The following is a 13,269-nucleotide window of genomic DNA, read 5'->3' as shown; positions in this document are numbered from 1 at the left end:
TTTGCTGCCATGTGTGCCCATATTATCTTAAATGTCACTCTTGAATGAACCAAAATCGACAACATTTTAGCTAGAAAATGTCAGGAACACTGTGGCGAGAGTAACAGTTGCCACTGGGTGTTTCTCTCTCACAAGTAAATGATATGTTAACAGTAAAGTGCAGCAGAATCAAGTTTAATGCTAAAGAAATTAGTTTTTAAACTTTAAGTCAGTTAGGGTTTGACTGACAACATACAAGAATGAGAATTTTAAAAGCAAACTAAATTACATGATCTGAAGCAATTACTTAAAATATTGAATTCTATTATGAAGCAGATGTTTACATTTGCTTTTCTATTTGCTCCTTTTCATAAATGCAACCGAGTAATACTCCTGTTTTCACAAAGATCTAAAGTAAAGATCTGGGCTCAGCATTTAGGAATGGTGATCACTTCATTGAACCCCTGCCAGATGGCCTTTTTCTAAAGTCATATTCAGAGCCTAGCTCTTGCATCTACCTTGGTTGTATAACAAGAGTTGGTTTGGCTATGTCATTATGAGGAAGGCTGACAGTGGGGATAACTGTCATCAAGAGTGGACTCTTGGAGCCTGTGCTCTGCAACGGGAGAGGCCACAATGGTGAGAGGCCCACGTACCGCCAAAAAAAAAAAAAGAGTGGACTCTTCACCAGTCAGAATGGCCATCATTAAAAAATCTACAAATAATAAATGCTGGAGAGGGTGTGGAGAAAAGGGAACCCTCCTACACTGTTGGTGGGAATGTAAATTGGTGCAGCCACTAGGGAAAACATAATGGAGGTTCCTCGAAAAATTAAACATATAACTACCCTATGATCCAGCAATCCCACTCCTGGGCGTATATCTGGACAAAACTATAATTTTAAAAGATACATGCACCCCTATGTTCACAGCATCACTATTTACAACAGCCAAGACATGGAAGCAACCTAAATGTCCATCGACAGATGAATGAATAAATAAGATGTGGTACATATATACAATGGAATACTACTCAGCCATAAAAAAGAATGAAATTATGCCATTTGCAGCAACATGGATGGGCCTAGAGATTATCATACTAAGTGAAGTAAGTCAGACAGAGAAAGACAAATATCATGTATCACTTATATGTGGACTCTAAAATATGACAGAAATGAACTTATCTACAAAACAGAAACCGACTCACAAATGTAGAGAACAGATTTGTGGTTGCCAAGGTTGGGGAGAGGGATGGAGTAGGAGTTTGGGGGTAGCAAATGCAAACTGTTATATATAGGATGGATAAACAACAAGGTCCTACTGTACAGCACAGGGAACTACATTCAACATCCTGTAATCAACCATAATGGAAAAGAATATGAAAACGATTGTACATATATGTATAACTGAATCACTTTGCTATACAGCAAAAACTAACACAACATTGTAAGTTGACTATACTTCCATAAAATAAATTTTTTAAAAAAGAAGAGTGAACTCTTCATTTTGTTTACTGCTAGTAGTAGCCATATAACATCTACAGTAATACTGAAGGAACCTAAGGAAAATCCCCCAAAGAAGGGATGTTTAAGACCACTCCTATAGAAATAGAGAAATCAGAATGTAGACCTCAGCTGGGGGTCTATTCCTCAGCCAGAATCTAGACATCCCCTCTCCTGCCTCGTGGGCTACGCTGTCAGGGATCCAGGGATCCCTGAATGTGCTCCAGCCAGTAACAGGTCAGTGGGGTGAGGTCGTTCCTAAGCTCAACCAGAACGTGGCAAACCTGAAGACAGCTGTCCTCTGGGAGAGTCTTGCCAGCATCAGAAACTAATCTTTGACAGAAAGAACCACCCCTTCAAATACTTTTCCCTTTAGGACTGACTTGGTGAGGCGTGAGTTTCTGCCCTGTAATAAGTTGCTGTAGACAGACTCGGGAACATGCTTTCAGATGAGGTCCGCTATACTTGCTCTAGTTTCACGGGTTCTTTTCTGGAATGAGGGCAGCATCTTCAATACACTGAGGAACCCCGTGATAGTCCAGCTTGGGTCAAGCTGGCCTGAAAGCTAGTTTTCTAGCCATAAAGAGAAGCAGCAGATTTCTCTACGTGGTTTATACTGGATTATAGAAACATCATCTGAAAACCATCATATGGTATTTTCTCTTTGACAGTTGATAAACTTCCTTTTTTGGTCAGTAGCCACGTGGCTTTGGTAGATATGATACCTCTGAACAAGAGCAACTTCCTGAATTATTTCATTTTGCAACTCGTGAACTTTGTCATTTATAACAGTCAAATTTTAAACACAGTAGAGGCCACATTAAGGTAATTAAAGAAGAAAGGTGAGCCTTATTTTCACTATATATTCAGTTTTCCACAAAGAATTGAAATTCAAATGAGATTGTCTTTATATAGAAAACAAATTGTGTTGCAAGCAGTCCAAGAATCTCATTCTGGTGTCACACAGAGATGAGTGCCTCACATATTTTTCTTGTTTAATCTAGAAACAAAAAGTTTCTAATCTAGAAACGAATATTTGGATATCAACTATTTATCTTATGGAAAAATATGTGTGGTCATGTGTCATAATACACAGCATGTAACACTGAAGAAACCCAAACATCCCATATATGGTAAACAAAAATCAAAGCAGAACATATTTTTAACATAAGCGTTGTTATGTGAATCTTACATTTGACTATAAACCATTCAAGCTGTAATTCTCATTCAAGATACTGTCTTTTCTACTTGGTGCTTTATTTCTTCCTGATAACCATATTCTCCATAAATATTTTCACCTCTCGGTGACAGGGACTATTTGAAGGCAACAGTTAACAGATATGAGGAATTAGAAGGGAAATCTTTGAAGCCAGGTATACTGAATGTTTTTCAATACCTCATAGCCTGTGAGAATCTATTTATTACTAAGCTATACCGACCATATATCTAAAATATCAAAATAGCCACTAAGATTCTAGTGAGATGGCGACTTTAAATTACAGGGAATATATCTGTTTTCCTTGCTTATTCTTACTTGTTCCTACAGGTAAAGTCCCATTAATAAAGCAGGACTATGTAAAGCATTTATTTAAAGCCATGGTCTCGCAATGATGGTTATTCTAAAGCAAAAATATTCAAGAGCTTCCTAAGAAGGAGCATCCACTTAAAAAACACTCATCTCTCAATGGACTTCTCTTCAATTATACGATAATTACATGGCTATCCTTCCTTCCCCCTCACTGTTCTGTGAGGAAAAGTAATTAGCAAGTAGCTTACAACATGTGTAATTTGTCTTATAATAATAATAGATGCTCATTCTGTCTATAAATACTTACTGAAGAAGCAAGTATCTGACAACGGCTCAGCAAACTCAACACAGGCCACACAGTCTAATTTGAGATGATCTCCTCTGGCTGCCCAACTACATGGCACGTTATGAAACAATGGAATGGTGCTGTTTTTGTTCTATTTGAAAATAAAACTAGACACGTGAAATGCAGAAGGATGCAGATGATTGTGTGAAGGGAAGTTCCAGATGACTAAGACAGTTCTGTCCTTGAGTACAAAGCTGTGAATGTGTGAAACGACTGCTTGAATGGAGGGGTTAACAGCTTCTCTCAGCTGCAACCTGCAGCCCTCTCCACATGGCTTTCTTTACCTCTGAGTCTGGTAACCAGTAACCTGGCGGGGTTTAAGGCGTTCCCTATAACCCAGTCTGGAATATTGCACAATCCTTACGGTTTTCCTAAATGTTGCCCCTGCCTTTTAAACATTCCCTTCATTCAACTCTTCCACACTATTCTATTTTGAATGTGCCATACCTTTTCTGTTGGACCTTGACTATTACAATTAGTTCTACTTATTTATTTCCTCAGGAAAAACTCCACTGATAAACTAGGTGTACATATAAACAAAGCATTTATTTAGACTTGGACGTTTCATGAGCACATCAATGATGTTGCAGCACAAAAATATAATGCTTAATAAATGTCTGAATTATTTATGATTTCACTAGAAATTTGTAGAAATAACTACCACCTAAACAAGTGTAGAAAGATTTATGACAGTCATCGACATGGTAAGTCTACCTTAGGTGAAGCACATATTTTAAATTATTTCTATAAAATCATTGAATTGCTTTTATGGAAAGCACAAAAACAAGTTAAATATTCTACTTCAAAATATTTTCAAGAACACAATTTAGTTTTACAAATGAGTATGAAAAGTGATCTTTACCTTCCCACCAATTTCTCCTTTGCTACCTTCGAAGCCTTGCTCTCCCTGTAGAAGAGGAATGTGACGGGTATAATAACGGGCACTACTTTTAACACAAGTAATAATAATAATCGTAGTTTCTAATATTGAAAAATCAATAATTGTATATATTAAAACCATTTCTGAAATGTAAGCTCGAAGCCAACATTAACTTATACAAAATTTAAACATTTCTAAACACTGAAGGAATAATTTTCTAGAGTAAAACCTATATAGCTTCACTACTTGCAATGCAATTTAATCTCCATAGACCGGAAGTTCTGCAACCAAAGTACCTTTCTCATAGGTGTTTTGAGAACTGAATGCATCAAATAGCGTGCCTGGCACAGACTCATTTAGCCATTACTGTTGTTATTACTACCACTATTTATTCCACCAGATCCAGGAGAAACATCCTTCTCAAGCTGACTTCCACGGAAGACCGTCCCAGGGAGAGGTATGTGATGAACGAGGCCAGGGTTCGTGCTCTGGCTCTGACACCGGTGCCAGGCTCTTTCCCACCCAGATGGCCCGCCTCTCCAGCACAGAACGGGTGTGGGCTCTCACTCATCATGTTGTTTCTGAGAGGTATAAACCCCCTGTTCTTCAAGTAAAACCTCTCTGATCTGACAAGCTTATTTTCCCACTTAACTCTGTACAGATATTTAGAGTACTGATGTTTCATTCATACGATCAACAAATATTCATTGAACGGCAAATATACATCAGGCACTCACAACAGCGTAGCCGGCAAGGGAATGCTGGGGGTGGGTCATACCCACCCCTCCACCCACAGGAAGCGGTCAGTAAACCAAGACGAGGGATGGAGGGTTTCTTATCTCCAGTTTTTATCTGCAGTGCTTCAAACAAGGTGACACTTAATGTAATTAAAATTTGTGTGTAAGCAAAGGAATGCCTGCTTTTTTACTATGTGTATATTATACATGTACTCATACACCCGATGACACATACACACACACCCGATTAAGTCATTACTTCTGGGGCTTCTGGTGGCGCAGTGGTTACGAATCCGCCTGCCAATGCAGGGGACACGGGTTCGAGCCCTGGCCAGGGAAGATCCCACATGCCGCGGAGCAACTAAGCCCGTGCATCACAACTGCTGAGCCTGCGCTCTACAGCCCGTGCTCCGCAACAAGAGAAGTCACTGCAATGAGAAGCCCACGCACTGCAATGAAGAGTAGCCCCCGCTCGCTGCAGCTAGAGAAAGCCCACGCGCAGCAACGAAGACCCAACACAGCCAAAATAAAATAAATTTAATTTAAAATAATAATAATAATAATAATAATTACTTCTGCTTTATCTACCTTCAAAAAAGGTACAGGAAAGAAAGCAAGTTAGTATTTGGGTATATTTGCCACTGAATGTGTGGTCTATCTTTTTCCTACCACTTTTCCTAAAATATAGACTTTAACTTGATCTGTTAATTCAAGCTGACACAAAGCTGCTGAACACCGCAGTACATCGGCCACAATGCCAGCATGAGGCAGCCACCATAAACCGTTGCTGGAAGGTCCTAAACTGTTTCCCAGAAGATAAATCTACACATCCCTTGGCTGGCAACTCGACTCACAGATGCAGCACCCGCTGTATCAATGGGTTTTGTCTAGAACTGCTGTGAAGAAGTGCAGAAGCTTGCCATTTCATCACTGCCAGTTCAATCTTAGTATCTTCATCAAGTAAGTAAAGGAGGATTTTTCAAAAGCTGTAACTACAAATACGTGCGTATCTTTTTAACGGTAATTTTTAGCTACAGAGCAAAACCTAGATGCGACAGTAACTTCTGACTTCCTGTTGCTAAGATCTGTAAAACTTCTCCAGAGCATAGAAATGATATGCTTGGCTTTGGTGGGCATCTAATATCGCACCAATAACGCTCTCCCCTGTGGTGGGATTATCTGGGTGGCGTCATGACAGCTGGCGCCGCCTGAAGGGGCTCCCCATCCCTTCAGGAAACTGGAATAAACCAGTCTCTGTGTTTCCAATAATGCTGGTCACCTACAATCATATTTCTTCCCAGGAGGAAAAATCAGCCCATGGACAATAAAGGGGTGAAATGAAGTTTACCTTGGTAAGGAGAAAGATTCTAGGCCCAGAAAGAAGCACCCTAGCCAATGCAAAAGTCCCTACTGATTATGAATTTATCATTCTGAAAGAATTTTTTGAAGAGATTCGTTGTAGCATCTTTGTAAGATTTAATGTTTTATATCATTGCAACCATTATGTTTAGCTCAATCTGGGAAATACAAAAAGAAAAAGAAGTAACCACACACTGTCAAAGGTAGTAAAGCCTGTTCCAGTCTTCATTTTAGACTCAACAGTGAAAACATTCCCAGAGCAGCTGTGCTTACTCCCCGGGCCCCCATGAAGCATCATTGCCCACTTCTCCGGAGAAGCATGTGGCTAAACCTCTCCGATAAAGCTCCCTCCTAAAGTAGGTCCTTTGAGAAGGGATCGCTTCCATGGGCTCTCTTTGGAAAGGAAGTTCAAGTGCTGGTTGACTCAGGGAATTCAATTTCATCAAACACATCTTCTAAATCTTCACTATACTTATGTACACATTCAACTTTCAAGATGTTAAAGTTCTTAACTAATATGAAACATTAAAAATCTCTTTACCTTTTGACCAGGTAAGCCTGGAGCTCCATGTAAACCATTTTCGCCCTAAAAGAAATACACAGAATAAACTTTGTTAGCCACAAAAAACAAGTGAATAAAGAAATGTTTGTGTTTTTTTTAACAACTTGTTCTAGGCTGGGAGGAAAGGCAGCCTAATGCTGAACGTGTATCAAGTACAGGGGTACAGGGGGCTTTGCACCCATCCTTCATCTCCCAACTCCAAGACTAGTACTTGCATTCAGAAAATAAGAAAATAGAGGCTCTGAGCGGTTCGGTAGCATGCTCACAGTCACCAACTAGGAGCATCACCTAAGATTTGAATGGAGGTCTCTCAGACTGCACAGCCCATGCTTTCCCATGTGCCACTTAGTGCCCTTCATCTTATTTTCTCTCTTTTAAACCTCTGGGCATAATATTAAAATCCGACACAGTCTGTCTATGGGCCAGGCACTGTTCTCACAACAAATCTATCAGGTAGATACAACTATTATGACCATCTTCTTACAGATGATTACACAATCGGGATATAGACCTGGAATTCAAGTTCACCTACTTCATCTCTGCGCACCTAATCACCCACCTGCACTGCCTCATGGAAAAGATTTCATTCTGGCTTGTAAGTGACCTCTTATCTAAAAACTATATATATATATATATATATATATATATATATATATATATATATATATAAATATTTTTATATATATAAAGCATATCTACTTTCTTTCTCATTCCTGTTGATTGCCTTTAGATCAGTTTTGAAGACGTGCCCAATGCCGTTCTACTTGAAACAGTTACTTGGGAGAATTTTGAGTTCTTTCCATCCATCTGGTTCCTGTGTTGGGTACAAAGGTTTTCAGCAGATGCCTATCAGTTTCCATTGCTGGAATTCATGGGCCATCTCTTTGACAAGTCTGGTTTGCAAATGGCACACAAGCTAGAACAAGATACTCCTGGGAGGATGTGCACATTCCCAGTGGAGCCTCAGGAATTCTGCTGCTTCAAGGATGTGACTTGGGCTCCCAAATTTCCAGGTTTAGAAAGCTCAAAATAAACTAACAATTCTACTGACCCGCTTTATTTCTAGCAAACATTTATGAAACAACAGCTTGTTTTTAAAGTGTTACCTAAAATGAAGTTAGATACCACTTCTTAGAGTTTTAAAAATAAAATTCAAATATATGAAGAAAAAATCATACATTCAAATTTTAAAATAGCAATAATATGTTCTGTTTAAGCCTAAAGAGATCGTTACCGTTTCATCAATTAATACATTTTTGGAAAGGCTTAGTCATTTTTGCCAGCAGTGTACTGCTATATACATAACATATTTTAAAGACTAAGGCTTTTCTTTGACTAGATTAAATTATCTGTGCTGCACAGTGTAACTGCTATCATCACAGAATATACTAAACACTAAAGGCAAAACTTTGTGGCCAAGTGTTGAGGCATCAGTAAAATACAGTGTACTTATCTATGTAATAAATATATTTCTATCATTTAAAAAGTTGTTATAGTTCTAGACCTGAGGCATCCCACAAATATATTAGAAACTTCCCATTTCACTTAATAAAGTGAAAGTCAAAGCACATTAAGTTTTTGACACCAGGGAACATTCTATGGAAACTGAGCTGTTACTCATCACAGAAGTATGTCCACTTGTCCATGAGGAGCAGAATTATTTTCACTGGTTGGTCCAATATAATGTTTTACACCATATTACAAGTTACACACAATAACAATATATGGTTTGTAATCCGGTAAGGTACACTGACACAGTCTACACTGCCAAAAATACTTTTTGGAAAAAGGAAAGCAATGTCAGTAGCTCCTTCCCTTTTTCTTTGCTCACAGCTCACTCCTATGTGTCATGTGCTCCAAAGACTGGCACCTAAAGGGCCACCTCTGGCACATGTCAGGTTAGGGTCACACCCAGATGCACTGTCAACTGGGTACCATTCTTCTTTGACAGGAAGAATGTTTCTCTCTTTAATGGACACTGGTTTTACGATTGTTGCAATTAAAATGTTTTCCTATGGCCAGTGTTAATTGGTCTCTGCTCTTTCCTGACCCAAAATTTGTTTTGTAAACATAATTCTAAGCTCCATGGATAACCCAATGGACACCACTGATTACTCTTCCAGGAAATGAGTTGGCTTCACGTGACACAACAACATATGAAAGATTTTGAGATACTGGGGAACTTCTGAAGCTTAAAGTCTGTAACTTTGGTATTCAGAAACCAATTTATTTTCTTCTCACAGATTTTCTCAAAGTTACCAGAGATGTCTGACATAGAAACTTATAATCATGTAAAATCATTTGTCATTTTTCCAGTCCGAAGGATAACTTAGCATATTCGTTTCTGACTATATCTCAAAAAAAAAACAAACTACTAAGTAGCATAACAACTAAAGAAGAATATAGTCTTAAAGAGCAAAATTTTGTTTAACAGATTAACAGACTATGTTTCTCCTGTCAGGACTTTATCTAAAACCTAATTTATGTCAACAGAATGAGCCCTTCTTTACTCTGAATCACAGTTTCAAAGCTCTGGTGCCCATGCAGCTTGGGGTCAAATTGAATTCTATCCAACAAATAAATGCCTGCCTAAAATTACTGGATGAGCAGACATTAGCTGTTTTTTCTAAACTCTTGGTATCCCTCGGGGCTCCCAGTCTCAGCACAGGAGGAAATAAAAAGCCTCTTTTTTGGCTTCCCATCAATACTTTAGCCCATTATTGAAAGAAAATGATAATCAATGTTTTCTGTATCTACTATAACTTTCAAATTTTGTTTCTCCAGCATATACTTTCTATTACAGGTTTTTCCATCAAAGGGCCCGCGTCCCTTTCGTATTACAGATTGAAGCTCCAGATGGGCACTGTATGAATACGTGTAATATAAAGCAGGGCAAAATCTAACATTGCTGCTGATAGCGTCGATGCCATGGCATTAGTGTCATACAGAGCGTGTCTTCAACTTCACAGAGTAACCTAAAAAGCTCTTTCCAGAATTCAAAGTAACCTCTTTGGAAAGCTTTTGGAAAAAAACTTAAGTGTGATTTAGGAGCAGCTGGTGGCTTTCGGAAAAGCTGATCAAAGGATTTCATTTTACCTCCTTTTTATCACTGCTCATTTCCTGGAAGTAAGCACAGCTAGGCATACAAGATAAATTATTAGTTTTCCTGATTTCTTTGACATTGGAATCAATGTCTTTTCTTATGCAGGAAATACATGCTGTCTGAAAGACATTTAATAAAGAATCATACTCCCTAGGGCTGTAGTTTGCAAACCTAGTACCAAGGAGACCAAGCAAAGAAAGGCAGATCAAGCAGGTAAATGAAAATTCCCTTATAACTAGACCCAAGCCTGGAAAATAGAAAGTTATATACTATGTTTTGGCGATTTTTTTCTTTTAAAAGTTAGGCATTCAAACTTTGATTAAAAAGTCTGAGATCCTGGGGCTTCCCTGGTGGCGCAGTGGTTGAGAGTCCGCCTGCCGATGCAGGGGACACGGGTTCGTGCCCCGGTCCGGGAGGATCCTGCATGACGCGGAGCGGCTGGGCCCGTGGGCCATGGCCGCTGAGCCTGCGCGTCCAGAGCCTGTGCTCCGCAATGGGAGAGGCCACAGCGGTGAGAGGCCCGCGTACCGCAAAATAAATACATAAATAAAATAAAATAAAATAAAAAGTCTGAGATCCTGCAGATGTAGAGAATGGACTTGAGGACACGAGGAGGGGGAAGGGTAAGCTGGGACGAAGTGAGAGAGTGGCATGGACTTATATACACTACCAAATGTAAAATAGATAGCTAGTGGGAAGCAGCCACATAGCACAGGGAGATCAGCTCAGTGCTTTGTGACCACCTAGAGGGGTGGGATAGGGAGGGTGGGAGGGAGACGCAAGAGGGAGGGGATATGGGGATATATGTATATGCATAGCTGATTCACTGTGTTATAAAGCAGAAACTAACACACCATTGTAAAGCAATTATACTCCAATTAAGATGTTAAAAAAAAAGTCTGAGATCCCATTTATAACACTGTTTCCATATTTAAAAATGTAATTTGACCTATCATTTTACTTAGAGCAAGTTTCCCAGGAACACAATCTTCTGTTTGAATTTACTGTACGCTTGGAAGTATATCAATATTTTCCCACTAATTAATTCATATTCATTAAGAGTAAATTTACTTAAATTGAGTTTTGAGTGAAATAGCTGGAACAAATATCTGAAGTGGAATGCCAGAATCCTAGCATGAAAACCAGTAAAGGAAGCAGCCAAAAGTAAAACTGGTTATGATTTTGTGTATCACTAACTTGACCTCTATAATTCCGACAATAGGCATGCTGTACTCAGGCCATAATCTTTCGGGATTTAATTTTTATATGGTTCTAAATTCCTGCCACTCAACTAAATATTTCAGGAAATAAAACATATACCTCCTATATTTTTTCTGATATCTCGTCCGATCAGAGTCCTTTTGTTTCAGGGAAGAGTATTTTTTCCTTCTATATTCTGGGACTTCATTCCAAGAAATAAATTGTTAAGTAAAAAAACTATGTACTTCATAGGGTTTAAAACTTCAAACTTTTTGAATTCTTTGTATTTGTTGGATCCTTCATGCAGCTAACACGTGGGGATATATTATCACATGAATGCTCAGAATAAGGCAAATTTAAAACATTCTTAAACAAAAATGAATGAGACCCTATTATTACTTATTCTTATGGTCATTTCAAAGAAGAGAAAGCCAGCCCACCATCAGTAATACATGGTCAATACATGTTTTAATCATAGTTATATAAATGTGGGGAGTTAGCAGCAGCTGAACCCAACATCTACTTTCTCAAAAACTATTAACCTGAGTGTATCTGTGTGCACACAAGTACATGCAAGGGCACACACCTAGAAAACAAGCAGGGTGGGTATTCTTAAATACAGGGACAGGTGTAAATTTATACATTTGTATCCACCAGCTCCACCAAAGAATCTGCTAAGGCACTGACCCTATTGAAAGCTTCTTAAAGTCAGGCTAGTTTGCTGTTTAATTTGCATTGTGGAGAGCAAAACAAAACAATTTGATGTACGGATATTGAAACAATGCCTTCTGAACCCAAATTAACCTTTCCCAAATTTCTGCCCATTGGTCTTATTTCACACAGGACAAATATCATATGGGACTTATACATGACATCCTTTTGTGTCACCATTAAGCCTATTCAGTAATCCTATCATTTTTCAAATGATAGTTTGGAGTCCCTTAATATTATAGTAACTAACTGTTCCATGGGCACACACTGTCCTTTAAAATGTGGCACTGAGAATTCAGCACATCACTCCAGATATGGTCTCAACCACACAGAGATGAGTACTGGCATACACACACATACACACACACACCTTGTTCTGGATACTATACAATACTGGCATTACTACAACTTGCTTTTTTAAAACTAAATTGCTTGTGCATACATTGAACTTGTAGTCAACTAAAACCATTAAGTTTTCCTTTCAAAGAGGATATTTTTACAATCCTCTTTCAAATTACTGGAGTGCAAATTACGCTGAGTTATTCAAATAAAAAACAAGTAATTTTGAAATGGTTTGGGGACGTAAACGTTTCTTTCCACTTACAGCAAAGTTAGGGAACTGAGCCCTGGCCAATGTTGTAAGACCACACTACAAAATCTAGTGTGGTTTTCAGTAAGGTTTTCAAAATCAGTGATTTTCAAAATCAGTAAGGTTTTCTTCAAGTGGATCTGTTAAGAATGAGTGTGTGGGCTTTTCACTTCCTTGTGAGACTAGCTGGAAGGCAGTCTTTAGGCAAACTTGAAGCTTCACAACAGTACCAGGGAAACAGAAGACATTTAGTGCAAATCATCCACTGAACTATCTAGAGTGGAGTAACTGACATCTGAATCAAGTATTCTAACAGGAGATAACTGAAGATATAAAGAGAAGGACAGTGTCATCAGTAAGCTCCTACTTGGAGACAGTGAGACACCGGTAACTGCAAACTGTTTCTGGCCCGAAGTAGTCCTCATGCTGAGTAATTTAGAGTTCTACTCTGTATCAGTTACTTCTACTGGAGCTTCAATGCATTGAAGGCATCGGTTACCTATCTTTAGACCTGAGATAAATGGCTGTGAAGGTCTGGAGGAAGAACACGCCTTAGCAACGTTGTAAGCAAGTCAGGAGATTTGCAAACCTAGTACGGAGGACAAGGCAGCAAAATCACCTGGAGATTTATGCTGGAGAGAGGAGGGAGAGCATGTTGTCTCCAAGGGAAATGGGAAGCCAGTTCTGGGGCTGCACACTCTTCCCTCTATTTCTGTTTCACCCCCGAAGCACCCCTGTCAGCTTCACCAGACATGGGAGAGTCTCTGGCCCTCC

General features: G+C 39.0%; 1 protein-coding gene across 1 annotated transcript in view; it reads right to left on the bottom strand.

Annotated features, from left to right (window-relative positions):
• The window catches only part of COL19A1 (collagen type XIX alpha 1 chain), a gene marked incomplete at both ends in the record, with an annotated part of 350,042 nt that overhangs the window by 255,578 nt on the left and 81,195 nt on the right, over positions 1–13,269 (bottom strand). Inside the window, 2 exons of the mRNA XM_082669016.1 lie at positions 4,217–4,261; positions 6,872–6,916. Of these exons, the coding sequence (XP_082525142.1) occupies positions 4,217–4,261; positions 6,872–6,916 (90 nt within the window). The remainder of the gene's footprint in view (positions 1–4,216; positions 4,262–6,871; positions 6,917–13,269) is intronic.

This window comes from Grampus griseus (assembly GCF_964374135.1).
Source record: "Grampus griseus genome assembly, chromosome: 13".
NCBI lineage: Eukaryota > Metazoa > Chordata > Mammalia > Artiodactyla > Delphinidae > Grampus > Grampus griseus.
The sequence above is the reverse complement of the archived record's forward strand: the minus strand, read 5'-3'. Positions and strand labels throughout refer to the sequence as shown.